At 46.7% G+C, this 25,762-nt stretch overlaps 9 protein-coding genes across 17 annotated transcripts in view; 5 read left to right on the top strand and 4 right to left on the bottom strand.

The window, feature by feature from the left end:
- The window catches only part of LOC108032065 (ichor), a 36,892-nt gene extending 35,087 nt beyond the window's left edge, over nt 1–1,805 (bottom strand). Inside the window, exon 1 of one of the 2 annotated variants that reach the window (XM_050888569.1) lies at nt 1,661–1,805. The gene's annotated coding sequence lies outside the window, so the exon portion shown is untranslated. The remainder of the gene's footprint in view (nt 1–1,660) is intronic. The other variant, XM_050888570.1, reaches the window with a different exon arrangement.
- LOC108032016 (beta carbonic anhydrase 1) lies at nt 135–2,241 on the top strand. Its single transcript, XM_017105821.3, has 5 exons — nt 135–389; nt 1,227–1,311; nt 1,376–1,436; nt 1,494–1,620; nt 1,679–2,241. Exons 1-5 carry the CDS (start codon nt 297–299, stop codon nt 2,078–2,080), a joined length of 768 nt encoding a protein of 255 aa, XP_016961310.1. The 5' UTR covers nt 135–296; the 3' UTR covers nt 2,081–2,241.
- Nucleotides 2,160–3,776, bottom strand: LOC108032015 (ras-related GTP-binding protein A). The gene is made up of 4 exons (XM_017105819.3): nt 3,669–3,776; nt 3,511–3,610; nt 3,065–3,449; nt 2,160–3,005 (listed from the first exon to the last, which is right to left on the bottom strand). The coding sequence occupies exons 1-4, from the start codon at nt 3,678–3,680 to the stop codon at nt 2,567–2,569; spliced, it is 936 nt and encodes a 311-aa protein (XP_016961308.1). The 5' UTR covers nt 3,681–3,776; the 3' UTR covers nt 2,160–2,566.
- Nucleotides 3,777–4,246: 470 nt separating this feature from the next.
- LOC108031555 (nuclear factor related to kappa-B-binding protein) lies at nt 4,247–10,119 on the top strand. The gene is made up of 3 exons (XM_017105098.3): nt 4,247–5,804; nt 6,035–9,277; nt 9,345–10,119. The coding sequence occupies exons 1-3, from the start codon at nt 4,590–4,592 to the stop codon at nt 9,870–9,872; spliced, it is 4,986 nt and encodes a 1,661-aa protein (XP_016960587.1). The 5' UTR covers nt 4,247–4,589; the 3' UTR covers nt 9,873–10,119.
- A 200-nt stretch (nt 10,120–10,319) lies between these two features.
- Nucleotides 10,320–12,547, bottom strand: LOC108031556 (protein suppressor of hairy wing). Its single transcript, XM_017105099.3, has 4 exons — nt 12,236–12,547; nt 11,349–12,171; nt 11,228–11,275; nt 10,320–11,167 (listed from the first exon to the last, which is right to left on the bottom strand). The coding sequence occupies exons 1-4, from the start codon at nt 12,422–12,424 to the stop codon at nt 10,398–10,400; spliced, it is 1,830 nt and encodes a 609-aa protein (XP_016960588.1). The 5' UTR covers nt 12,425–12,547; the 3' UTR covers nt 10,320–10,397.
- A 585-nt stretch (nt 12,548–13,132) lies between these two features.
- LOC108031557 (WD repeat domain phosphoinositide-interacting protein 3) lies at nt 13,133–14,677 on the top strand. Its single transcript, XM_017105100.3, has 4 exons — nt 13,133–13,338; nt 13,428–13,514; nt 13,597–14,358; nt 14,427–14,677. Exons 1-4 carry the CDS (start codon nt 13,272–13,274, stop codon nt 14,531–14,533), a joined length of 1,023 nt encoding a protein of 340 aa, XP_016960589.1. The 5' UTR covers nt 13,133–13,271; the 3' UTR covers nt 14,534–14,677.
- A 473-nt stretch (nt 14,678–15,150) lies between these two features.
- On the bottom strand, nt 15,151–24,041 carry LOC108031949 (facilitated trehalose transporter Tret1). 8 transcript variants are annotated; one of them, XM_044095633.2, is made up of 8 exons: nt 21,972–22,111; nt 20,512–20,753; nt 20,267–20,403; nt 19,631–19,747; nt 19,468–19,553; nt 19,019–19,135; nt 15,591–16,964; nt 15,151–15,527 (listed from the first exon to the last, which is right to left on the bottom strand). In XM_044095633.2, the coding sequence occupies exons 2-8, from the start codon at nt 20,559–20,561 to the stop codon at nt 15,258–15,260; spliced, it is 2,151 nt and encodes a 716-aa protein (XP_043951568.1). In that variant the 5' UTR covers nt 20,562–20,753; nt 21,972–22,111; the 3' UTR covers nt 15,151–15,257. The 8 variants fall into 8 exon arrangements, with proteins under 8 accessions (XP_043951568.1, XP_016961224.1, XP_043951566.1 ...); XM_017105735.3 differs by having other exon boundaries at nt 20,512–20,767; nt 21,972–22,110; XM_044095631.2 differs by having other exon boundaries at nt 20,512–20,795; nt 21,972–22,110.
- On the top strand, nt 17,195–18,787 carry LOC108031951 (antigen 5 like allergen Cul n 1). The gene is made up of 3 exons (XM_017105737.3): nt 17,195–17,813; nt 17,872–17,940; nt 17,998–18,787. The coding sequence occupies exons 1-3, from the start codon at nt 17,703–17,705 to the stop codon at nt 18,619–18,621; spliced, it is 804 nt and encodes a 267-aa protein (XP_016961226.1). The 5' UTR covers nt 17,195–17,702; the 3' UTR covers nt 18,622–18,787.
- Nucleotides 24,042–24,376: 335 nt separating the features above from the next.
- Nucleotides 24,377–25,758, top strand: LOC108032114 (MYG1 protein C27H6.8). Its single transcript, XM_017105946.2, has 3 exons — nt 24,377–24,451; nt 24,517–24,826; nt 24,885–25,758. Exons 1-3 carry the CDS (start codon nt 24,427–24,429, stop codon nt 25,624–25,626), a joined length of 1,077 nt encoding a protein of 358 aa, XP_016961435.1. The 5' UTR covers nt 24,377–24,426; the 3' UTR covers nt 25,627–25,758.
- The last annotated feature ends 4 nt before the right edge of the window (nt 25,759–25,762 follow it).

The raw sequence follows: 25,762 nt of genomic DNA on the forward strand, positions 1-25,762 counted from the left end.
GCACCTTGAAAACTATCCCCAATGGCTTGGGGCCTCGGCCGCTCTTAAGAGTTCTCTTCGGGAAAATGGGGAGCGCTCTCCGAGAGACAACAACAGCTGCTCGCTAAATTCGTCGCGTGTTTTGGAAGCAACAATTCCGATTTAAATGCTCCACCGCCGCCAACCGAGCTCCATCGCATTTTTGTGGAGCGCGAGTGCGTCATTATTATACACAAATCAGGGAAAATCAATTCTGGTGCCAAAGTGCGTGCAATAAAAGTGTCAAGTTAAGACTAGAAGCCCCAAAAAAGTGCAAAATGGAGCGTATTCTGCGGGGGATTATGCGGTACAGGAACACGACGCGCGAGCAAATGGTCAAGGAGTTCCAGAAAGTGCGCGATAATCCAGAGGTGAGCCGTACCGCTTATAGGTCAAGATTTCGGAATAGAATCGTTTTACGTTCACAAAAAGGCCTTAGAACACGCCTTTGCCTTGTGTGGAGCTAATTGCCTGTGTTTTATATTATTATCACATTTTTCGTCTGTCTGCCGCAAACCTTGCGCTCTTTCAGTGCTCTCTGTCCTCCGCTCTTTATTTTGTATTATTTGGTAAACAAACAACTAAGGCAAACCGGTTGTCCCCCAATGCACCGCCACCCCCTTTGTTTGTTTAATATTAAATTGTATTTTCATATACTTAACTGATTGCCTTTCGGCGCTCTTCAGTTTTATGCATTTGCACCTCTGCTAATTATCGAATTCAGTTATAATCGGAAATATGGGAACCGATTTCAAAGATATAAAACGCTAATAATACTAGCTAAAAATATATTGAAAAATACAAATATATCCTCTAAATAATATGATCACTCTTCAAGTTTTAATATTAATATAAGCTTTACTAGAAACATTTCTGATTACCATAAAAATATACTTCTTATTAATATTTGTTTAATATTTGTAAAATAGGTTTTTAAATAAAATTTTAATACATTTTTTAATAAAAAAGTTATTATTCTGACCCCAGGTGTACTGAAAACATGGACATAAGTGGCACATGCCGTCTTTATAAAATGTTCCCCATCAATGTTTCCAATGTTTTTGAATTTCCCTATTGGACAGCCTTGAACCCATTGACGATTTGGCCATTTGCCAAGTATGTCATAACTTGCGGTGGCCGTTTCCTAATATATTTACGCACTGTCCGATATCTATGTGTTCTAACTCTTGATAAACTTTATCACTCAGCCCAAGGCCGTCTTCTTCACCTGCATGGACAGTAGAATGATTCCCACCAGGTACACCGACACCCACGTGGGCGATATGTTTGTGGGTGAGTAGCTGCAGTCGAGGGGATTAATTATAGCCTAACACTCCTGTCTATTCCCACGGATAAGTCCGAAATGCTGGCAATTTGATTCCGCATGCTCAGCACTTTCAGGATGAGTACTTCAGCTGGTATGTGCCTTACGTAGGCTTCAAAATTATGAACTAATTAAAAATACATTCACTCAGCGAGCCGGCTGCCTTGGAACTGGGCTGCGTGGTGAACGACATACGACACATAATAATCTGCGGACACAGCGACTGTAAGGCCATGAATCTCCTCTACCAGCTTAGGGACCCCGATTTCGCCTCAAAGGTATAAAAGATCTTAAAAGTGGCATAAACGAATCACTTACCCAGCACTTCTCCACCAGCTTAACCGTCGCCTCTCACCCTTGCGATCCTGGCTGTGCACCCATGCCAACACCAGTTTGGAGAGGTTCCAGGAGTGGCGCGACGCCGGCATGAAGGATCCCTTGATCTTCTCGTCCGAGACTCCGCTTCGTCGCTTTGTGGCCTACATTGATGAGGAGCAGAAGTTCGCCGTCGAGGACAAGCTCTCACAGATCAACACACTGCAGCAGATGTCCAACGTTGCGTCCTATGGTTTCCTGAAGGCCCGCTTAGAATCCCACGATCTCCACATTCACGCCCTTTGGTTCGATATTTACACCGGTGACATATATTACTTCAGCCGCGGAGCGAAACGATTTTTGCCCGTCGATGAAGACACCGTGGACCGATTGTCCGAGGAGGTCAGGAGATTCTACTCGTAGGCACCTCAGGCGAACCATCTGGATTATCTGTGATATGTGGGCCTTATACCGCTTTCGGCATTTACAAGTGACCAATTACTAGAATTGTTTTGTGTATGTATTTATAAGTGTGTAATTGTTTGTATATAAACTTAAGGCCTACTAAGGTTTCAACTTACAAATCTACGAAAAATCAACGAAGGAGATGGCTATCCATCACTCACGCTCTTCTAAGACTTTCATAACTCAAAAGTTATTCATTTTACAAAGTTCTCATATGAGATGGTACAAGTATTGCAAGTTTTACAAGCGCACCATTAATTATGATAGCCTTGATGTAAGCGAGCGATATAAAAACATATACGTAATTATAGTTACGGGAAGCGGTAAGACTTTCGGGGCGGCACCTTAGGCGCTTCGATGTGTGCACAACAACAGACGAATTTCGTGTCTTTTTGAACGGAGAACGGCTAGGGGTTACGGAAAACAACGATCTACGTATCGCCATCAATGGTACTTGTGGCCGTGATGGTTCATGGCACTGTTGCTCGGGTTCTCCAGCTCCTCGAAGTACTTTCGGGCGTTCCGTATGTTGACTAGCGTGGCCTCAGAGGGCAGCGTGGGATCCGACATGACCACCATGACGTAGGTGTTGCTGGTGAAGGTGTCAATGAAGGCGGCGAAAGCGCTATTGCGCACCTCCATCGATTGGAACTTGGCGCCCAGCTTGGAGCAGCTCAGCTTGAACTGCTTGATGATGTTGGACACCTTCTCGAAGCGGTGCGAGTCGCGGTTCTTCTTGCTCTGGCAATGGGAGATCACCAGGAAGGTGGCCTTCTCGAACAACAGCACCTCATCCGCCTCGATCACATTGGCAAAATGCGCCACTGAGCCTTCGAGGGCGGCCACATTCGGGATCAGCATGGTGACAATGGAAGACCAAGCTCTGTAATTAGTTGAAGGTTGAATAAAAGTCGTTTCCTTTGGAACTTAGCCCTCACTAACTTGTATAGTGTTTCATCCCAAATGCTGGTGCGGAAACATGTGACGTTACCAGGCTTCGACAGTTTGATGAGATCCTCCATGCGCTCAGTGAACACATTCTCGCGATGCTCCTCCGGCACCAGATCCATTTTGTGCACCAGGCAGAAGATCTTGGCCTCCGGCGAGTTCTGCAGCAGCGCCTCCAGGCAGCTCTGGTAGTAGTGGATGTCGCGCTCAATCTCCTGGCTCTCCACATCGAACACATAGATGAGCACCTCCACATTGCGAAAGATGTTGTCCCGCTGCTGGGCAAAGTACTGTTTCATGAAGCCCTCCTGACCGCCACAGTCCCAGAGGTTGAGCACCAGGTTGCCCAGGAACCGCACATGCGAGTGCTCCACATCGACTACGGGCATATACATATATTGAAATTAGTTTCGTACACCCAATTATATAGTATTACTCACTTGTTGCTCCGAGGCGTGTCGTATCACGGGCGATATAGTTGGCAAAGATAATGGATCGCATGCTGGTCTTGCCCGATCCGCTCTTCCCCATCAGCAACACCTGTTTGTACAAACGGAATGTAATACTATCCTTTAAGGGGTATAAACAAAAGCCACACCTTTTTCTTCATTGTGCCGCTAGTTTTTTAGATCTTGAGGAAAATAATCAAATCAACAATAAAAACAAATAGTAGGCAGGGCTAGCGATGGCACTCCTTCGATGTCATCGAATCGATATTGTCGATGGGTAATATTTATGCTGGTTGGTTATCGAACTGGTTCTTAGCTCTCCAGGTGAACCGGTCTTGGAACCTATACATATTATTTTAAATTACCTATTATTACCTATATTACAAATTGAAATTAAAACTAGACTAGATAAAGATTAAAGGGCTTGAGAACTTAATCAACTGCTATAATTAATTATCTACAGCAGCAATTTTTTATAATCATTTTGAGTTTTATATTTACGACCTTTTCAAAAAAAGGCGCCAAATTAACTTAAATTGAGCGCATAACATATTATATAATTATTAAATATTTAATTTACAGGATAGGCAATAAGCCGTTATTCCTTCAACTGAATACCGATAAATGCAGTCACAGTGAGCGTGAACAACTCAAGGCCGTTTCATCGTCTCATCTCTAGCGGTCGGTCAAAAACTTACGTTTATTTGATGTTGTGCTGTACGTTGCATAGCTCGCATGGCAATTAAAAGACCCTCTGCTACGAAATGCTCCTTTTACGGGGAAAAATAACCCCTAAAACGAAGATGTGCGTTTTTTTCAAACCGCCAAAGCGGGAGAACCACCACCGCCACATCGTGCCACCTCTAGCGTGCACGCGTTTCGCGCTGAATGGTGAGAAATCGCAGAGAAAACATGCTTAACAATAAAAAAAGAAGAAAACCAGCAGCTAACGCTGGCTGATTGATATAACGAGGCAGGACAGCGGCGTAAGAGACAAAAATTATAAGTTAGTGTAGAGAAAAAATCGCTCTTTGCGAAGAAAAATCTGGTGGCGAATTGTTGGCGATCCGATGAGCTACAAAAACATAAACACAGTGCCCAGGCCAAGTCCGAATGCTAATGGGAAACCAGATCCGAATCTGAATCCAAATCGCAGTGCGGAATCCGATGAGGAGGAGGAGGGCGATGGCCGGATGAGCGACAGCGGAAGCAACACGGCCAGCAGCCAAAGGAGTCGCACGTCGAGCGGCAGCTCTTCGGACTCGTCGAGCGGCTCACTGGAAGAAGATCCGGATGGCGAGGAGGAGGACGTGTCGGACCAGGACGCGGGCAGCGGCTCGGAGACGGAGGACGACACCACCACCTGCCAGTCGGACGAACTGGAGCTGGCGCAGCTGGGTGGACGGAATATATTCCGGTTGCCAAGGGGCTTGTGCGAAAATTCGGCCATTTTCCATGAGTTCTTCTCCCTGGAGACCTGGCAGATGTTGCCGCACCCCCTCCAGGCCCGTCTGCAGCCGATGCTGCCCGACTTTTCCGGCTTGGTTTCCGGACAGGCGCAGGCCAGTGCCGAACAGCAGCGCACTTTGACGCAGCTATTCAACGGTGGCCTTCAGCGTTTCGGACAATCGCCGCTGCTACAGCTCCAACGCCAACTGGAAGAGGGCAACCTGCGACCAGATGTCCTACAGCTGCGACGGAGCATCCAACACTCGAGCAGAAGAGAATTCCGTTTCCGACAGGCCGAACGCCTTAGCCAACTGGCCAAGGAGCTATTTCTGTCCAGGGAGCAGCTTCTTCAGCATGCCTACTCCTCTGCCCCACCCTCTGATGGCGCCTTTGGGAAATACTTGCCGAGGCCTCGCCCCCCGAAGAGGAAGCCGCCTACGCTATCCATGGACAACCCCTTCAGCTCGCAGCGAGCTAAGAAGCGTTACGCCCAGGAACTATTGGAGCTCATGGGCGAGCTGGAGGTGAAGCACGGCGATATCAGTGCCGAAGAGGAGGAAGAGGACGAGGAATGCGCTCAACTGATGGAACGTCTGGCCAAGGAACCGCGCGAGTTCAAAGTGGAGGAGCCCAAGGCTCCAGAAACGCCAGGTCCTGGCAGGCCCTCGAATGCGGCGGATAAGAAATGCATTTACAACACCTTCTTCAAGCGGAGACCAGGCGTGGACGATGACCTGGTGCTGCGCTCCATGCAGGCGGAGAGGATTCCCCAGCTAAACGACAAGAACTTCCGGAAGTACTTAAGAGACTACAAGCGGCGGAAATTGGAACAACCGGTAAGTAGTGGGCTTCTTGAGCCAGTACAGTGGCGATCTGAATACTCCAAACTCTTATTGGCACCTGAATTTTCAATTCTTTTTCTTTACAAATACAAATTGTAAACCATTTATTAATGTATCTACTATGTTGGAGTGTTGTTTATCCAAATTAAATAACAGTAGTAAACAAATTCATATAATGAATAGCCGATAATGTTTTCAAATAAAAATTATTTGTACAATTCCAGGAAAGTCCTGAATTTGATACATCGGAGGTGCGACTCCGCGACATCTGCACTCGTGCACAGTTCGTCGGGAGCTTTAAGCCGGGCCGAAAACCCAAAGCGCTCATGGCTCGCCTCAACCCCGAACCACCTGCTCTGGTGCCCATTGGAGTTACGACAACGAAAAGCGAGTTTGCGGATGGGGAGCCCATGCTGCTGGATGAACCACAGCAACTCTACGGCCGAAGAGCACTGGAAGAACATCCCGAGGAGCACCTGCCACCCAAGGAGCCTCCGCTTATGCCAAAGAAAATACTACCTGCACCAGTTGTTCTTCCTCATCCCGTGCCCAAGCTGGAGCCTCTGAATGGACCCATATCCAATCCTAAGTCGAGTCCAACGACGCCAAGTCTTTCCAGCAATAATCCCAATGTCACGGCTCCTCCAACTGCTGGCCACATTACCGGCAGTCCCATTCGGGAAGTGCTGATACGTCCGCCAGCCTCACCTCGCCCCGCCTCCTTCTTCTCACTGGTCCGGGATCTGTTTGTATCCACACCACAACACCGGCTGACCTACGGAGAACTGCAAATATTGCTGTCCAGCTGGCGGGAAATCAACTCCGATGCCTCGATACCTACTGGGGAGTGGCCAACATTCGTGCCGGATTGGTCAAAGTTGCTACAATCGGCGGTTAACTTTTTGTCTGGTGACTTCGGTTCCGTTCCGGCGGAATATGTTCCCTATATCGAGCACAAAACTCAGTTGGGCATATACCAGTGGATAGGGGCTGGCCGAGACTCAGATGCGCGACTCCTAAGCCTTTGTCAATGTTGGCTGCGAACGCAAAGGGAAGAGAACTCACAATTTAGCCCCCTATTGAATTCAAATGCTCATCTTAATGCTTTGGTGGATGCATCTCCGACCCCACCTCCAAGGTGCCCCACCACATGGACTGTGCGCGCAGCCAGCCAGGCGGAGATACTGGAATTCCAGAGACAGGAAAGGATACGCTTTGAGTTCCCGCATCGACCCTTCACTTATAGACTCAATGGATATGAGAGCGTGGTGGGTCCAGTTAAGGGAATCTACACCCAAAGTTTGCCACTGAACAAAGCTAGGGGCCATGCTGTGATGGTAGATGACCGTCCTCCATTTGTTACCATTCTTACCCTGGTTCGAGATGCTACCGCCCGTCTGCCCAACGGAGAGGGAACCAGATCCGAGATCTCCGAGTTGCTTAAATGCTCGCAGTATGTTAGCCCACAAGCGGCGGATAATGTGCTACAGACCATCGTGAGTGGAGCTTTGGATCGAATGCACGGTGGTCAGGATCCCTGCGTGAAGTACGATGCCCGGCGTAAAATATGGATTTATTTACATCGAAACCGCAGCGAGGCGGAATTCGAGAAAATGCATCGACATAACCAGTCACTGGTGAAGCAGAAGCAGCAGCAGAGGAAGCAGCTAAACAGGCCAAAGATCCCGGATGGCGTCGAAGGCTCTGGGTTGCTTGTGGAGCACCAACAGGAGCAAATGCCCGCCTTGGTGCCAGCAGTGGTTTCACCGATTCCATCCTCCGTACAACCGCCAGTGGGAGCTTCTTTGCAAGTAAAGAAACCACTGTCCGTTAAGTGTCCACCAGTGCCGCCCTTGAAATACCACGTACCACCCGGTACGCCTAGTGGAGGAACGATTGTGGCTGCCCCCTCCAATATTAATACGAATCAAAGCCCCATTCAGCAGGTACAGAAATCTCTTCTCCGACCGGTGGGAGTTCTCAATTCTACTCCATCGCCGATTCAACGACAAGTAGTTTCTTCCAAAACTGGCAACTTTGCGATATCCAAGATCAGTCCCACGCGGAACACCACCCCCATATTGGTGTCCACTCCCAGTGGCTTGCAAACCGTGCATGTGGCCACCACTCCAAATCAAGCAGCTGGATCACCGTCTCCCGCGGTGGCCAAGAAGCTGACCATTAAGAAGCCTGCTCCCAGCAACAAAATAGGGAACTTTATCATCCCCATGGAGCAGCAGCAAAGCGTTCCTCAGCAACAGCAGGGTCAGCATGTGAAAGTGCAACCGATCGCTGGGAAGCCCAAGGCTCTAACTATCACGCCGCGTCCTCAGATGCCAAAAAACATAATCCGGCTTCTGCCCGCTGGAGGAGCCACAGTAACTGGGAATACGACGATAAATACCAAGCCGAACTCTGTGCAAATCCTCGGACCCCGAGTAGTACCGCAATCCCAGACTGTGCGACCGGTTCAGCAGAAGATCGGGGCTGTTTCCATTGTGGCCAGCAAACCGGTTACAAGTATTTCCGCCACAGAAACTCCAAATCCTGTGACCGTCAGCACGAGTTCCTCTGTTCCCGGGGGCGGGACTATCGTAAAGATGTCGCCCCAAGCATTCGCCAGTCTCCAGCAGCAGCAGCAACAGCTGAAACAGAAGGTGAACAGTACCAGTCCTGCCCAGAACTCACCGCAGCAAAGGATCATTGTGGGCAACACGGCCATTTCCTCGAACAAGAAGATCGTATTTCAGCCGCTGGCAAAGGCACCACCCAAAATACTCACCACATCGCCCACTGGCTCGGTGGCCAAGGCGACGACAAATTCGTCGCCACAGCGAATTGTGCTGCAAAACTTCAAGCAACCGGTGATGGCCAGCAATCCGTCGGGTGCTCTAACAGCACTGGGAGGAAATGCCACGCGTGTGATTCGGGCTACTCCAGCATCAGGTGTCGGCACTGGAACAGTAGTGGGAGTGGCAAACTCCCAAACTGGCGGGCAAATCATCACTCTGGATAGTCTGCTACAAAAGCAAGCGGCTGCTGGAAAACTGCTCACCGCCGCTAGTAACAATATGATTCAACTGGGCACTTCCTCGGCAGGAAATGTGATCACTCTTAATCCCAACCAGCAGGCCAAGCAGTTGCCCACGATGGCGCGGATTGTGAGTGCGACCAGCACTACCCCGGCAGCTGGAAGCGTGTCAAATGTTGTGCCTAAGATCATTGGAAAGACGACAGTCATCCCGGGAAAACCACTTCTGCTTCACGCCAAGACGTTGAAACAGCTAGGCGGCGTTAGCAGTTTGGCCACCACCCAGACCACGACAACCACAACCACTGCAGTGGCTTCGGCGGCAGTGGGAGGATTAGGAGGAGCCGTGGTCTCCGGCGCAGGAGCAGCGAATACTGCCGTTCGAACGACTCAGAACATTGTGATTGGTGGTCAGACAGTGAAGCTGCAGGGAGCGGTGAGTGATCAGAGCTAAACAAATAAATTTGTATCCCTGTTTGAACTATTCCGTGTTTCTTTTCCAGATTTCCGCTCGAGGAGCCGGCACACCAGTTCAGACTGTCCTTATGGGCAACCAACTCCTGCGCATAGCAACCAGCAGTAGCAGCAACAGTGGAACAACCACTGCCTCTGGCAGCATAGCTACGGCGCCCAAGACTCTGCTAATCGGAGCCGGAGGAACGCAAACCCTACGCCTGGCCAAGAACGTGCTGGTGGCGAACAAGCAGATCACCAGTAGCGCCAACAGCAGCATTGTAAACAGCACCACAACAGCATCTCCTGCGGCGACAGCGACGGCAACGGCTGGTAACAATCTCGTGTTCGCCGTGCAAGGCAACGGCGGGCAGCTCTTTTTCACGCCGGGACTGCAGGGCATGAACCTGAAGCCTTTGTCCAGCCTGAAAGTGATACCGATGGCCAGCGCGGCGGCAACAGGTGCAACGGCCGGTGGAAAAATCTCCGTGACAACGGTGGCCGGAGAGGCCAAGGCTCTGACCACCAAACTGATCCCGGGCACAGTTCTCAAGACGGCCACAGGGAGTGGCAACTAGGAGGCTCAGGAGCGGAGAGGCTTGTTAACCACGTTGTTTACCCTTCCTCGGTTATACCTTCTTCGATTTTGTTTTAACGACACGTGTAATTTATCTATGTAGGCAGAAAGTTTTGCAAATATTGCTTCGTACTAAGTAAAAATAATGGACAGCGACAGAAATGTCCCATCCAGCAACCAATTTTATGGAACAGTTTATAAAATAACATATAAATAGAAACACCCAATAAAACTCAGATGAAACCAGAAAGGCGATGTTTGCTTTCAGTACAAATACAAATGTGTTTTACTTTCATTTATTCACCTGCAAGCAGATTAGTTTCACTTTTAATGAACGAAAAATACAAATGGGACTACTTTGCGAACCAAATGGCTTTTTAAACTCTGGAAATGAAATATAAATTATTGGTTTCATGGGCTAAAAATAAATCTAATCAAAAGAAGCTGCATAATACTCTTGAACAATGTGGCTCCTAAGGGCCCTCAAAAGAAATTGAAAATCTTAAAATGGTTTTAAACAAATGGCTTAGTGTGGTAACGTATTATGCTGCTTGAGATGTCGATTAAGCTTAATTTTTAAGTCGAAGGATTTACCGCAAACGTGACACGACATGTAAGATTTCTCTGGCACCTGCTCGGCAGTGGAGCTGCCATTAAGGCTCTTTTCAGTTCTGCTCTCCTGCTGAGCGGTGCTGTCTTTTTGGGCAGAGCTTCCTTCATGTGCGGAGCTTTCTTTGTTCTTGGTGCTTGCCTGCTCGGCTTCCTTAGGATAAGACCCCTGCCTGGTCTTCCTCATAGGTGGAGTATTTTCTGGAGACCGCGGCCTCTTTCTTGTCTTCGTGTGGGCGGCCAATACATGAGCCTGTAGCAGCTGGGCCTCTTCAAAAGTGTCCGAGCAGAAAGCGCACTGAATGACAGTAACCGTGGGTACAGATAGCGATGAAGCGGATGGAACTGGAACGTCTACGGGAGCAGGTGGATCCATCGGATATTGAATTTCTTCTGGAGGGTCTATTGCAAATGGAGATTGCCGAACTTGGGTAGTGTTCTCCAGATGTTTTGAGTCCGGAGAAGCATTAGGCTCCTCAACTAGTTCAGAGTCCTCAAAAACATTTGAGTCTTCAGGCATAGTGGAGTCGCTTATTTGGGCGAAATTTGATAGTAGTGAAGCTTCTCCGTCAACAGTCGTTTCTAGCGAAGACGCGAACAATGGAGTAGGAAAAGTCTCGGTGTTGGAAACATTCTCCGGAGGTTGCTCCAGCAATTTAAGCTTCTGGGCTAATTCGGCCTCGCCATCTGTGGATGTAGTTAAAGGTTATTAAAATATATCAAGAGGATTTCTTAAATTGTATTTACCCCTTAAATGCTTTTTCAAGTGTGATTGTAGCACTGCATTTTTCACAGCTGTAAAGATAAAAGTGATTGCGTCATTATACTAGCACTATGAATAAGCACAATTTACTTTTGAAGTACTCACTCTTGCCGCAGTAGGTGCACTTGGTGCGAGCGTGGACCGCTTGTCTGTGCTCCTTGAGAGTTTCCTTTGAGTTGCAGATGAACCCGCAGACGGGACACTTGATGTGCCTCTGCAGTTTGTGATACTTAATGTGGAACTTGATGCGCGACTCCTGGGCATTTGTAAACTTTTTGGCGCAGATATGGCATTCCCAGTCTTTGAGGAGATGTGTGCGTCGCATGTGGTCCAGGTGCGCCTCCTGGTCGGGCGATTCGTGGAGGCATAGCTTGCAGGAAACCATAGGCGAGTAAATGGGGAGCGGCAGTGGGGCCGAGGCGTCGCCGTCATCATCGTATGTGAACTTGACTATATCCTCGTCGTCTTCGTTGTCGCCATCGTCGGCAATGCCAGACGCATCCTCACTGGACGACGCAAACATGCTGGCGGTCAACGCATCGTGGTCCATCATGTCGAAACCGGACTCGACCGGCAACGCAAGTTCTTTAGCTTCTGGTGGCTGGAACTCGCTACTGCTGGGCACTGGCACCCTGGCCATGTGCTCCTCCTTGATGGGAACGTGCGGTATGTCGAAGGCGGCGCACACTCGCCTGCTGCCGTCTTCGTCGCTGATCTCCTCTTCGTCTGTGTCTAGGTATATGAATCCGCAGAATTTCTGCTCCTCCGGGTCTATTTCCCGCTTGATCACTATTTGCTCGCGCTGGTACTCCAGTTCGCCGTACTGCTCCTGCGTCTCCAAGCAGCTGCGCTTGAACTTCAGCAGCCGTTGGAACTCGGCAATGCAGGGATTGCACATGTACTGTGGTCGTCCGTCCTCCCGCGACACCTTCGAGTGCAGATGTTACATATCAGGAATGTGGATCAGGGTAAATAATTGACTGACTACTAACCTGAATGTTCCAAGCACTCAGCTGCTCGACGATCTCCACCATGCCTGTGACGGCGGCGTCATCCAAGCCGAAAATGGGTTTTACAATAGCCTGATCCATGTCCAGGCCAATGGTAAAGTAGATGCCGCACGTCCTGCAGGGCTCGATGGAGTCCTCGTCCAGGCCACTCAGTTCCGAGCAGAACTCCATAGTGATCTTTACATATGTTTAATATTTCGGAAGACTCCACAAAGCAAGCATCAAATCTTTTTTTTGTTATTTTATGAAACGAGATGGAGGTGGAGCATTTTAGCAGTGTTGCAAAAGCAGTGACGTCGGTCGATAGTGGAGGGTTGGGGGTGGCAGTGATGCCAAGTATCGATAATAGCTTTTAACTAGCTCGTAGCACAGCTAGATCGTTGTTCTTAAAAAAGCTTAATAACTTTTCTCAATCTAACAGTAAAACCTGAAAAAATCGACAGCAAATTGGGATCTGCTTTTGATTGCATTTTATAAATTATGTTACCTAATAAATGTTGGTGTTATCTAACTCATAACGCAGGTTGACAAATAAAACACCATTCTACGCGCCTTAGAATTTAAAAGGATTTTATGAGCCCAATCTTATAAAGTTTCCGGAAAAACCGATTAGATACAGAAATGTTATTACTTTGACCACGACTGTAATTATGATTAAAAAATTTGGAAAGGAATTTATTAACTATATATTTCACATATTGTAGCGTTTAGTCCTGGGCCAAGAAAAGTCGGGATTTGGTCGACCTGGGCAATTAATACCCAAATACCCTGTCACTGGTGAGTCACCTGGTGAATTAAAAATGGCCAGATTTGGCGGGAATAGCCAAATCAGTTCAGTTATCGACTGGTATCGATTTACCGCCCGGTCACTGTGCGACGGTCACACTGCGCCATTGTTTTTATTAAAAAAAAAACATAAAATCATCCGCCGTCCGACTGATTGTTTTCCTGCCTGCCCATTAACTGAATTGGAGATATCCCCAGTGCCCGGGCTGCCAGCGTTCCCGGAGAGAGTGCAATGAACCTCACAGAGCAGAATCCGTACGGAAACGGGCTGCTCTACGCAGCCTTTAATCAAGACCAGGGTACGTACGTGCGGATGTGTGTTGTTTACATATACGATATACTACATATATCCGTTTCCGTATAATATACCTGGCCTATTGCGTTGCAGGATGCTTCGCCTGTGCGACGGACACCGGATTCCGGGTATACAACTGTGACCCGCTAAAGGAGAAGGAGCGCCAATACTTTCCAGAAGGCAAGTACATTTCCCATGGAAGAGAGAGTGCGGGAGTCTCCCACGGTCTAAAACGGAATTTAATCCATTGTCTTCTTTTTAGGTGGTCTCAGTCATGTGGAGATGCTGTTCCGCTGCAACTACCTGGCCCTAGTGGGCGGCGGCATCCGGCCACTGTATCCGCCCAACAAGGTGATCGTGTGGGATGACCTGAAGAAGTCCCCGGCCATATCGCTGGACTTCAATCAGCCCGTGCGGGCGGTGCGACTGCGTCGGGATCGCATTGTGGTGGTGCTTGAGGGAGTGATCAAGGTTTTCACCTTCACTCAACAGCCGCAGCAGCTGCACGTGTTCGAGACCAGCTCCAATCCTAACGGGCTGTGTGTGCTGTGCCCGCATAGCAACAAGAGCCTGCTCGCATTCCCCGGCCGACGGACTGGCCACGTCCAGATCGTAGATCTGGCCAACACGGAGCGGGCGCCGCTCGAGGTGATCGCCCACGAGGCGGGCATCAGCTGTATTGCCCTGAACCTGCAGGGCACGCGACTGGCCACCGCCGGCGAGAAGGGCACCCTAATCCGCATCTTTGACACGGAAAGCGGCAAGAAGGTGTCGGAGCTAAGGCGGGGCAGCAACCATGCCAACATCTTCTGCATAAACTTCAATCATCAGTCCACAATGGTGGTCGTCGCCTCCGACCATGGCACCATACACGTCTTCAACCTGGAGGACAACAAGCCCCGTGAATCCTCGCTGCCCATAATACCCAAGTATTTTTCGAGCCAGTGGAGCTTTGTCAAGTTTTCAATACCCCAGGGACCACGTTGTGTTTGTGCCTTTGGCGCCGATCCCAATTCGGTTGTGGGTGAGTTGGAGCTGAGCCAGGCGTCCCCAGGGAAATCTCTAATCTCTTACTGTTTATCTCCAAACCAGCCATTTGTGCAGACGGGCACTATTATAAATTCCTATTTAACAACAAGGGCGAATGCAGTCGCGACATCTGCACACAATTCCTTGAGCTGCAAGACGATGAGACCTAGAAACCAAGTCCGATTGTTGCGAACGCCTTTGATGCATCTATACAATTATATATCTCCATGGAAATGTGTTATACAATATTACTTATAAGCATGCTTTAAAATACGTTAAAAGTCGAGTTCACATAAAAAGTAGTTAAACATTGAGACTTGCCTGAGTGAATCTTATCTATTTTTGTTCAATCGGTTCGATTTATTGGAACTGCATTAATCAGTGACCTACATACATGAGTAATTTAAATGAGGTAAAGTTACGCAACGCTGTTTAAATAACCGATTATCCATACGCTCTTTCTGTACCCTTAACCACTTAATTACAGCGGGTTGCTTAAATTATACTTTTTGATGAACCTGGGCTCATCGTTTTGCTACAATAGCCCCTCCTATTTTCATAAATCCAAAGCAAACATTGCTTAATTCCAGTTTTGGTGGAACGTTTTTACTGATAACAAAGCAATGCGAAGAATGTTTGCGCGTAATCGCATATGGACTAGGCATGTATACGCGTTGGAATGGCTTTAAGATACCGGGGCAGTCAATACCTAACTAAGAGTTAGGTATATAAAACCCAAAAAGTTTAAACATTTCACACACTAACAAACCAGTATACAGCATATATATAAATCTAAATAGTTAAGTTTATTTCTCAGAAATATCACTGGGATGTTAAGCACTTGGGAGGGATGTTTAGATGATGACACGGTCGACATTGGCCACAGACAGCCCCTCACAAATGTGTGGTGTTGCTCTCCTCGAAGGCCGGATTGGCCATCCCAGCTCCGGCTGTCCGTCCGTTTGGGGGCCGGGGCGCAAAGTCGCTCTGCTGCAGATGGATAATCTTCGCCTGCTGCTGCGATGTGATGGGCACATGGAAGCTTCCCTGTACATTGATGGCGGGTCCGGGATACTGGGATTCATCCTTGACGGGCAACTTGTTACTGGGCTGCTTGCGAAGCAAATTCATGTCTGATTTTTTAGAGAAGTGGGCTTCAATTTCCTGAGAAATAAAACCGAGGATGGTAAGGTATGATTTGGGTGTTTAATTTATGTTTTTACTTACGCCCAGTGTGCGGCCTTCCGTCTCCGGAAGCGTAAAGTACAGGACAATGGTTCCAACGAAGGCCACGCTGGCATAGAAGGCAAAGGTTCCGGGCAGAGTCAGGGCACTCAGCATCACCAGGAAGAGCTTGTTGGCCAGGAAGCCGAATATATAACCCACACCACCGGCAAATCCCGAGGCGGTATTACGTATCTCAGCTGGAAACACTTCGCCAATCAGGATCCAGGGCAACATACGGATGCCCAGGTGAGAGAAGAAGGCGGAGAGGAGCAGAAGGATGAGTGGGACCCAGACCAGGTAGTTGTGCTCCTGTTTCGGCACCACCAGCAGCAGTTCCTCCACTATAGGTGGCTTTGCCGAGGTCGAAGGCGGTGCCAAGGATGAAAATGATACTGGCTCCGCACTGCTCGATGACTCCGGCCATATGGTGGTGCCCATTGGCTCATCGGTGGTAATCATTTCATCCACCTCCCGCTTACTGCGATTTAAAGATTCAGACTCAAACATAGTAGTTGTCTCCAAGTCCGGCAGCAGGGTAGTTAAGTGCTCCGTTTCCTGCCTTATGGCTTCCTGTTCCGTCTCAAAGATCCTTGATATATTCTCCTGCGAAAGAATACCTTCCTTGGGCACAATCGACGAGGCATTAACCACCACATTGTTGACCGTAAATCCGGGCACTTCACTGAGGAAATGGGCATATGTGGCTGTGCCAAAGAAGCACAGACCAGTTCCCACTGTTGAAACCAGGACCAAGGGCCTCTTCCCTGTAAAATGGATGAGGACAACGCCCAGGATAGTGGCCAGCATCTCAGCCACACCAAGAAGAATAGTCGCGTGGTACTTGTTCATTGGTGCCTTGAGGGTGTGGAAAATCTGCACAGCATACGTTTGCAGCGGGGTCTTTCCGGAAAAGTGACCGGTGAAGAAGCTGAAGGAGACCAATAGGAAAGGCACCAGGAAGCTGCGTTTCCGCCACATCCTCAGTCGTTGGCCCAATGTCCGACGTTGTCCCGGCAGAGGAACCCCATCCGCAGACAGTTCGATGGCCTTCTGGGTGATCAGTTCATCGTACAGCTGATTGAACTCCGCCTCGATCATGTGCTCCGGCACCCAGCCTCGTAGCCATTGTAGGGACTTCACAGCCTCCCGGAAGCGCTGCTCCCGGATCAACCAGACCGGACTCTCGGGCACAAAGCACAGCATTATGATGGTGATAACCGGAAAGGCGGAGCTCACTGCCGCCACACTGCGCCAGTCCATTAGGGATCCCAGGATGAATTGGATAAACACGCCTGTGATGACACAGGTGGTTCCCAAGGCGGACAGTATTCCACGGTACTTGGGCTCTGTGATTTCGGCCACATAGGTGAGCACCTGCAATGAGTGGTTGAGATCGACAAGGTGAGTCGTTAGTGGAGTGACATTAACCCTGTACGGTGGTTTTTTGCTAGCTAAAGCATCATTTGCAACTAGCATGATGTGAGGCCTTCATATGTATCTCACTTCTAGCATCAGTTTTATGCAGTTTAACCCTCCACATAACTACTCTGACATTCTGAACTATTTTTGGTTTAGTTTAAATGTATTTGTATTATAAATAATATATTTTTTTGATTTTTTATTTAAGATTTTTTTTTATTTTTTAATTTAACTTTATAAATATTTATATGTTTCTCAAGAAATTTAAAATTGTGCAGTTGGAGTGTTAATAGTTGAATACCAGCAGCTAGTGGCAATCTCAAGTGGCAAGTGGCGAAGCACAGATCTTAAGGAGCTTGCCAAGGTCAGCACAACACACAAACCATTGTCTTAGAAGAAATATGTGTGTCAATGAGTGGATGCAATCATTGAGATAATCAAGAATTGGCATCAACATAGTGAACTTGTATTAGCAATCGCAGATGAGATGTTATGACCTTCTATGCGAATCTAACAATTTTTTGGATGAAAAAAGGTTTTTTTCAGGTAATAAAAAAGCTTTGGAAATTTTCCCATGAAAATCGAAACCGTATCTATTACATAAAAGCTCTTTAAGCATGCAAATTGCCATTATCCACAAGAAACTATTTGTAAAACTTAGTAGAAACAGTATGACTAAGAGCCTCGTGAAAGATGCTCCTCTTGTGGATATTCCTTTTTCTTGTCGCAACTGAATGCCAAGTTGTGTACCGAACTCGTTGGCCAAAGTATGTTCCAAAAAAGACATATCATACGCCACGTAAGGTAGTAAACTAAGGAAGGCTTTGAAAAAAATGTTGGTCTTACCACACTCTCTTTTTAGCCCCTCGACTACTGCAATGGAAACCTTTGCCCCGGGAACGTAAAGCATCTGACCTGCGACATTCGCTTTGTGAGTAACTTGATAAGAATCTGAATTACCAAATTAATTGTAAATGTATCTTTTCAGTGGGCTGACCGATGTGGTAAGGATCACGAAGGAATAAGGCTGACCGAGTATCGGCAGGACATTGAGAAAATCGTAAACGATTTTCGGAGAAGAGTGGAGCGGGGTCTCGGGACCTTACCGAGGGCCGCTCGGTTACCCCTAATAAGATGGGACGAGGACCTGTCCGTACTTGCGATGCGGGTCACGAACCAGTGCAAGGATCACTCCTTTTCGCCCTGCGTGAACACCTTTCGTCACAAGAGCGTGGGCGAGTCCTCGGACTTCGTGCAGGTGCGCAAAACTAGCAAGGGCTTCAACGTTATCAGCTTCCTCAAGATGTGGTTCGACTACTACAAGATAATGAAGCCCGCCGATGTCCGCAGCTTTCCCGACGTATCCGCAGCAGACCACTTGCGAGTTTTTGCCAACTTGATTTATGAGAAAAACACCTACATGGGCTGCGGAATGCTGAAGTCTAAGGAAAAACGCTTCCTAACGTGTCTCTTTAACTCGAAGATCCCGGCCAGAGTTCCGCTCTATAGAGTAGCGTCAGCCGTAAACTACCGAGGCAGGCCTCGCAAAGCCAATCACACCATATCCAAAACTTTACAAAAATCTCAGCACAACACGGTAAAAACTTCCTAGTGAATTTCTACTAGGAACCCAAATTTATACCCCAATAACTGACTATAGTATAAGGTTATTATTAATTTTTACAAAGTTACTTAAATGAACTTTTATGCCATCTTTAAATGGTAGATTTGCAACACGATAAAGTAATTGTTAAGCGAAATTATATAGATATATTTGATAGTTTTTCTTGAAATTACTTGCCAGCTGAATAGATTTGCGGTTTCAACAGCTTGGCTACAAAATTAGCAAAGACGGACGAAGTGATCCCCCTTTCCCGAGAAAAATGCAAATTAATAGATAAACAAAGAGTTTTAGAGGGAAGTGAACTTGAGCCCCCCATTCCCACGTGAGAGGTATAAGCTTGGGTGTATTTCAGAGATATCAATCAGTGTGGTTGGGATTCACTTACCGGCGCCTCCATTAATCCGCCACCGAGTCCAGCCAAGCATAAAGCCGCGTACAGGTGCTCCGTGCGGGTGGAGAAGTGAAACATCAGCCAGGCGGCCAGAATCGGCAGGTTGACAAACTGCAAATACGGAGGTTAGATAGAGATGTAGGTGGCTGGGTTGTGGGTAGTGGGTTCGGATGGATCGGCACCAGCGGACAAGCATAATTGCATAAGCGCCACAAAGTCACGCAGCGCGATTCCAGCTCAGTGTGTCAGTGTTCCGAGCGATCGGTAATCGGAGGAGCGTCTGATGAGCCGCAGATGATTGCGGCTAAGTGGGAAGGGTGCAATTTGTGTCTCTTCAGGTGTATGCCAAAAAATTACACCTAATGCTAGGGCTACAATTGCTCAATTTGTTTACACTCGTTGTGGTTTTTTTGAATCGAAAATAATATAAAAACCGAACCCACCTGCATAGCTCGTCGTTTCCCCAGCGGCTGGGTGAGGAGACCGGAGAAGAGGCATCCCAGGGGCACACATATCAGGTTAATGGAACCTTAAGCGAAGTGTAGGTAAGGTGAAAGATAGGATAAAGCGCTGAACTGCATAATATAGGTTTCTTTTATAACTTACTGAACCAAGAGATCTCGTCCTTGTTGAGGACTATGTCGCCGCTGGTCTCGCTGCGTCCCTCACCTCCCTGAATGGCGGGTATCACGATGGTGGGGAAGCCCAGGGTCATGCCATATCCTGAGGAATACAAACAGGAGTGGTTACTTTATAGCAATCAAGAAGAACAGAACTAAACTTTTTGATTCAGATTTAGGGGAATGAAATCAAAAGATGCTAATATATGAAATGCCTTATTTACAGAGTATTATTAAAGAAAGTATGCTTTTAACAGCCTAGTTTTTATATTCATAAATTCAATGCACTGCAAAAAGGTCTCAAAAGATTAATTTAATATTATTCTCTTCATTATAATGATTTGTATGCCTAACTCTATGGTACTCCTCATTGAAATTATTCAATTTACTCTGAAACTTGAATTGGTGATGAGTTTCTCACTCAAAGTGATGAACGATCTAGGCAATAGATATACCTTTTTAATGCTCCCCTAATTACTGATGGTTTCGGTAAATCACTGAGTTTAATTGTGATAAATGGGCGCAACTAAAGTGCGCCCCTTTACGAGGATTTGAAGCAAGTTGGGTTCGTTAATTTCATTCCCCTGGGAACATGGGTAGCTGGCAGATGTGTGTTATTTACCGAATAGCAATATGTTCTTAATACTAACAGCTAAAAACTGTGGGAGGGCGCGTCGGAAGTTGCTGACTTCCACCTCGCTGGTGGCAATGCGTCCGCCGTTGCTGTTTTGCATGAACAATGGCCGATCGTTAAGCGCGCTGCAAGGGAAAAGTGTGTTATTGCATTCGATTAGTTTTAGCAAGCAATTAACTGTGGGCTATTGTCTAAGCGGGAACTGCCTAGTATTATTGTGAGTTCAATTTTACCCGTTTTTCTCAGCTGTCGCGGCAGCTGTGGCAGCCTTGCCATTGGACATCGCGGCGTATACTTGATGCGTATACTTAATGCACCTCTCTGTTTGCTCAAGTGCCTGCTTAGTTTCGTCTTGTGTTTGTGCTTTTTTTTTATAAATTCCTCTTAAACTGTGGCTTTTTTCACTTAGTTGGGAATCACTGGGCCATCGTTATTGATCATTATCGTTATTTATCGATGGGCTCGGCGGTGAGTGCTAAGTGGCAAAACCTTTCAAAATCACAGACACACAAAAATCCTATAATTGAACATTTATTGGTCTTCTTGTTTTGCCTGCTTTCTTTCCGCTTGCTTATTATGCGCTTGGGAGTGCTGAAGTTTTTGACACAATTGATTGTTACGTGTTTATATGTGCGCCAACCGAAAATAATTTCTATTCATACCCTAAAACAGGGAATGTTAGTTAGGGGGTAAGGTTTGAAATTTAAAAGTCACTCTGATGTCACATAACAGTTCAATTTTTCACATGTTTTTGGCGTATATCTATTGGTAATTAAGATGCAATTATGCATATGGGCAAAGTAAGCCGAAATATCGGGGCAGCCGCGAGGAAAAGAAAAGCCTTGAGCATGGAAACCAGTTCATGGCAGATGCATGGGGTTAGAGATGTGGCTGAGAGGTACGATGACTATGGGACTCGTAATAAATCGCTATTTGGTCACGGGACCCAGCGAAACCGGTTGAAACTATATTTTCAAGATGAGCCGAAAAACACAAGACCACAGCGAACGACCCACCGCTTAAGGTGGCGCACCCCAACTGCCTGGTGCCAAAAAATTAACGCGTGTTTTCTCTTCCTTTCTCCGAATTCTTGTTGGTTTTAATGCATTGAAAAAAATACTCATTCATTTTTACTTTGACTTCAAAGGTGAAGAGGAAGTTTCAAAAGATAGTATCTCTCAGAATACTGAAAGTGTATGCATTATAGTTTTTTTAAATGTGGCTGTTCCTAACTTTAAAAATATTTATTTGTAACTGTGTATCTTTATTTCCTAGGCCATAAAGGTCTATCATTTATATCATTTTGGGACTTCTTGCAACCTATTTGCAATGGCTTTTCATCGGAAAGCAAATATCACGCCTGGCCAGGTGTTGCACAAGGGGCCCTCTTGAAAAAGCGCTCGTTAATGCCAATATGTCAGCGGTTAATGGCCAAGAAACGGCAGCCAGAAACTTCTGGCTTAATGGGGGTTACACCGATGTGGGTTAAGATTGCGTGCCTCGGAAATAACTCGCTGCCGAAGCCGAAACACTGCACTTAATCGATGTCACATATATTATACGCATATGGGCCGTTTATCAAGGGATTCCCAAAGGTTTAATCGGTGTGTTGAACTTTGCCGACTGATATTGCCGAATTTCGAACAGGTTTTTCAGTAAGCGAACTTTTTTATTATTTCTCCCCGTAACAAACTTGTGCTGTGCAGGTGGCAAGGTGTAAAATATTTAAAGTCTGGTGTTTTTTCGCTTTTATTGGCCGCAACCGATTCGTCAAGCTGGAGGACCTAGAGCCAACACCACATCGCTTCGCGCGGTCAAAACAAACTAAAATGCAAACCGATTCCGAGTGCGAATCTCTGTCCCGTTACAACAAAGCTTTCCAGTAAGCTCGGCTTACAAGTCGCAGCTCAGTAGCCAAACGAAGCGAAAGCTCGCTCGGCATTTGTGCCCACTGGAATGTAGGAAATTCGGTAACCAACTCGGCGGCTGGAAAATAAAGCAAAACCCCCAAAAAGATATTCATTGAGCCGGGCGAACAATTGAGCCGCTGACAAACCCGTTTTCTGTATTGTATTCACCCCGCCGAAGCCCGGTACTACTAAATCTTCCCACTAAGTCGGCCTGGAATCGATCTGGCATTCATAAAAAAATCGTTATATTCCTGCTCGATTTTTACTGGTGTCGCCAGAACAACTTGGTCTCACCTCCAGCATTCCGGTTCGGGTTCGGGTTCGGGCGAGCGGGCGAGATTATGCCTATAAAGCAGCATTCTATAGTATGTACATTTGAGATGCAAACAGAAGTAGGAAAAGGTGAATTCTCGCAATAGTTAAATGACAGTTGCATAAACCCGACACACATGGATAGAACGCCAAGCGTCTTTGATCTCGCCTCTATAAATACAGTAGAGCTACTTAAGTTCACTTAAGCGCAAGTAAAATAAATCTTTGCAATGTCTGGAAATGTGGCGGGGCCCATCAGGAAACCATAAAGCTCGAGTGATTTACTATTATATGGTAAAACTTTCCATGTCAAATAGATATTTATTAGTTTCCAAATTGAATAGGTACAAATAGGTAGCAAATCATCACCTCTCCACTTAACAATCTATTTCTGAGTGCTCCAGATAATTGCTCTTTAAGTTATTTTGACGCGTTCGCCCATTACTCACATATTTGTAGTATTAAGCAATTTATTAGAAAAAAGCGGCGCTAATATAAGTTAAATAGGCGTATACGTAACGAGATTTCAGGTGAACCGACCCAAATATACCCTGTAGGAGCTTAGTTCTATAAAGTATTTTGTAAATATTTCTTAAATTTACTTTCAATAACTTTATGTACGTGAGAAGACGACAAGTAAGACTCTAGAACATTGGGTATTTTTAGGATAGATAAATGTAAGTACCAAGGAACGTGTTACACCCAACCAAGCTCCAGTTCCTAGTACTGGGCACCGAAGGTGTTTGCCTGGGGAATTTGCATATTTGCTCATGGGCGTGAAAATATAATTACCAGGTTAACTGTGAAAAGAAGCTCATTTTTCGCTCAGTGGCAATGAACTTCTAATTGCGGAATGATAAGCCTAATTGAAAGAAGCTGGGGTCGCAGCGAGTCCGCCTTGTGATAAGCGTGTCTGCATCGATTTGTACTACCGTAATGCCCCCGAATAGCCCTATATAATCCGCGTTCTGGTGACGTTTGTGTCTGGTAAATTGCACTTTAATTTGCTCTGCGTTTCGCATTTCGAGTCGAGAAGTGTTTGGAAACGAGTTTTCCAACACGCCGCTTCCTTTTCCACACAATTTCCGAGCTCTAGCATCTTTTCGAAGGTCGTGGGATGCTGAGAACAGGGAAAATGCCTGTGCAACAATTTAATGTAAACGATTTTTGTGCGCTCACACACGTGATCATTGTAGTCGGCAGTGATTTATGTTTTTTTTTGTACGCACACACAGACACTTTGACTACTATTTCGGTTTTAATTATTGTATGTCAGTGCCAGCTCACAATTAACGGAAATGGGAAATTTAAACAACTTGAGGCATCAGTTGGTTATATAAGCAGCAAAATCACGCAGTGGGTCAATAATGGGTTTTTAATCATTTCGATGCCCGAGCATTTTTAAATGATCTTGTTTACTCATCACTCTTACATGGCGGGTACTTGCCGACTTATGTTTCGACGCAATCGGGCTTCGGCCATTCTTGAAAATCGTTGTTTTTAGATCGGAGTATCCAATATATCCATGCGTGGGTCTTGAGCGGCAAAGGCTTACTGAAATTTTCACCCAATAATTTTCTAATAAACGGCCCAAAAATCGATGTGGTCCGTATAAGTTGTTGTCTAACCAATTAGCAAATTATTGTTAATATACTGAATCAACACGAACGCCCATGCAAACGTGGGGTGAGAGGAGCAATTTTAAATGAGCTGGCAGTGCTTGGTACAGATTTAAAAAGATTTTTATTCGTTTAAAACGAGGAATTTAAACAAAATCGGGCTAGGAATAAGCAAATTTTAATCTTTTTCAGTTTAGCTGATTTAAAAAACCATTAACGGTGCTGCCACTCTTTATTTTTCATATCTGAACCGACAGTGCCACCAGCCCTGAGTTATCGAAAGTATATCGAGCTAAGTCCTTCACTAATGTTCCGACTGTTACCGCGTTTTCGTACGTTTTGGCTGAAATCTTTATTTATTTGAGATAACTAAACTAAACTGCACTCTTTGGTCCAGGAACACTATCTAAAATGACTGGCGGCACCCCACCAAAACGTTCCCCACTGTGGATCGGGACCCACAGCGGTACTTTTCACTGCGATGAGGTGGTAGCATGTTTCATGCTCAAGCAGTTGGATGAGTTTAAAAACGCTGAGATTTTTCGCAGCCGGGACGACAAGGCATTGCGAGAAAAATGCGACATTATCGTGGATGTGGGTGGCGTTTATGATCCTGCCAAGAAATGGTACGATCACCATCAGCAAACCTTTAAGGAAACTTTCAAGTCCATTCGCCCGGAAGTGAGTGAAGATTTCAACGTTATAAGGTGAGTTTTCTAGGGTAAGCTCAACGAACCCATCTAACCTAATGGTTATATCCTCCAGGCTAAGCAGTGCTGGCCTGGTTTACAGCCACTATGGCGAGCGTATCATCCAGAGCATTCTGCAGCGGGAAAAGGGCATCCAGCTCTCGCCAGGGAACCTACAACTCGCATTCGTCCAGGTTTACAGGAACTTCATTTGCGAACTGGACGCTATCGACAATGGAGTGCCCATGTTTGAGGGTGGCGAGCCCATCTACAAAATCTCTACCCATCTATCCGCCCGCATTGGAAAGCTGAATCCCAGCTGGCAGGAAACTGGTGTGGACATTGAAGACCGATTCCGACTGGCAATGGAAACGGCTGGCCAGGAGTTTGTGCAAAACGTTTTGGAGGTGGCCTGCTCTTGGATTGCCGGCAGGGATCATGTACGTGAGGCTTTGGAGCAGGCTAAAAGCGTCTATCCCACCGGCGAGATTCTCGTCCTGAAGACCTTCTGCCCCTGGAGGGCTCACCTGGCCGATCTGGAGAAAGAGTACCAGGTGGAGGGAGTGCCCAAGCTGATCGTCTTCAACGATGGCAGCAGCTGGCGGGTGGCCGGAGTCCCGGTGACGCCCAGCAGTTTTCTGGGTCGCAAGTTCCTGCCCACCCCCTGGAGAGGATTGAGAGACGATGAGCTGAGCGAGAAGGCGGGCATCAAAGATTTGGTCTTTGTGCACCACAACGGGTTTATCGGTGGTGCTAAAACCGAGGAGGCTGCCATGTTGTTGGCTAAGAAGTCCATAGAGTGGACGGATGAGCAATAAGCTATCATTAAGTGAAGAGATTTTGTGCATAACGAACTTATTTTGATCCTGAATTTTCAATATACAACTTTAAAATGTAAACAATAACTTGCAATAAATGTTTTTAAATAGGTTTTTTTGCGACAAAGGAAACACG

The sequence above is a fragment of the Drosophila biarmipes genome, chromosome 3R (assembly GCF_025231255.1).
Source record: "Drosophila biarmipes strain raj3 chromosome 3R, RU_DBia_V1.1, whole genome shotgun sequence".
Lineage (NCBI taxonomy): Eukaryota > Metazoa > Arthropoda > Insecta > Diptera > Drosophilidae > Drosophila > Drosophila biarmipes.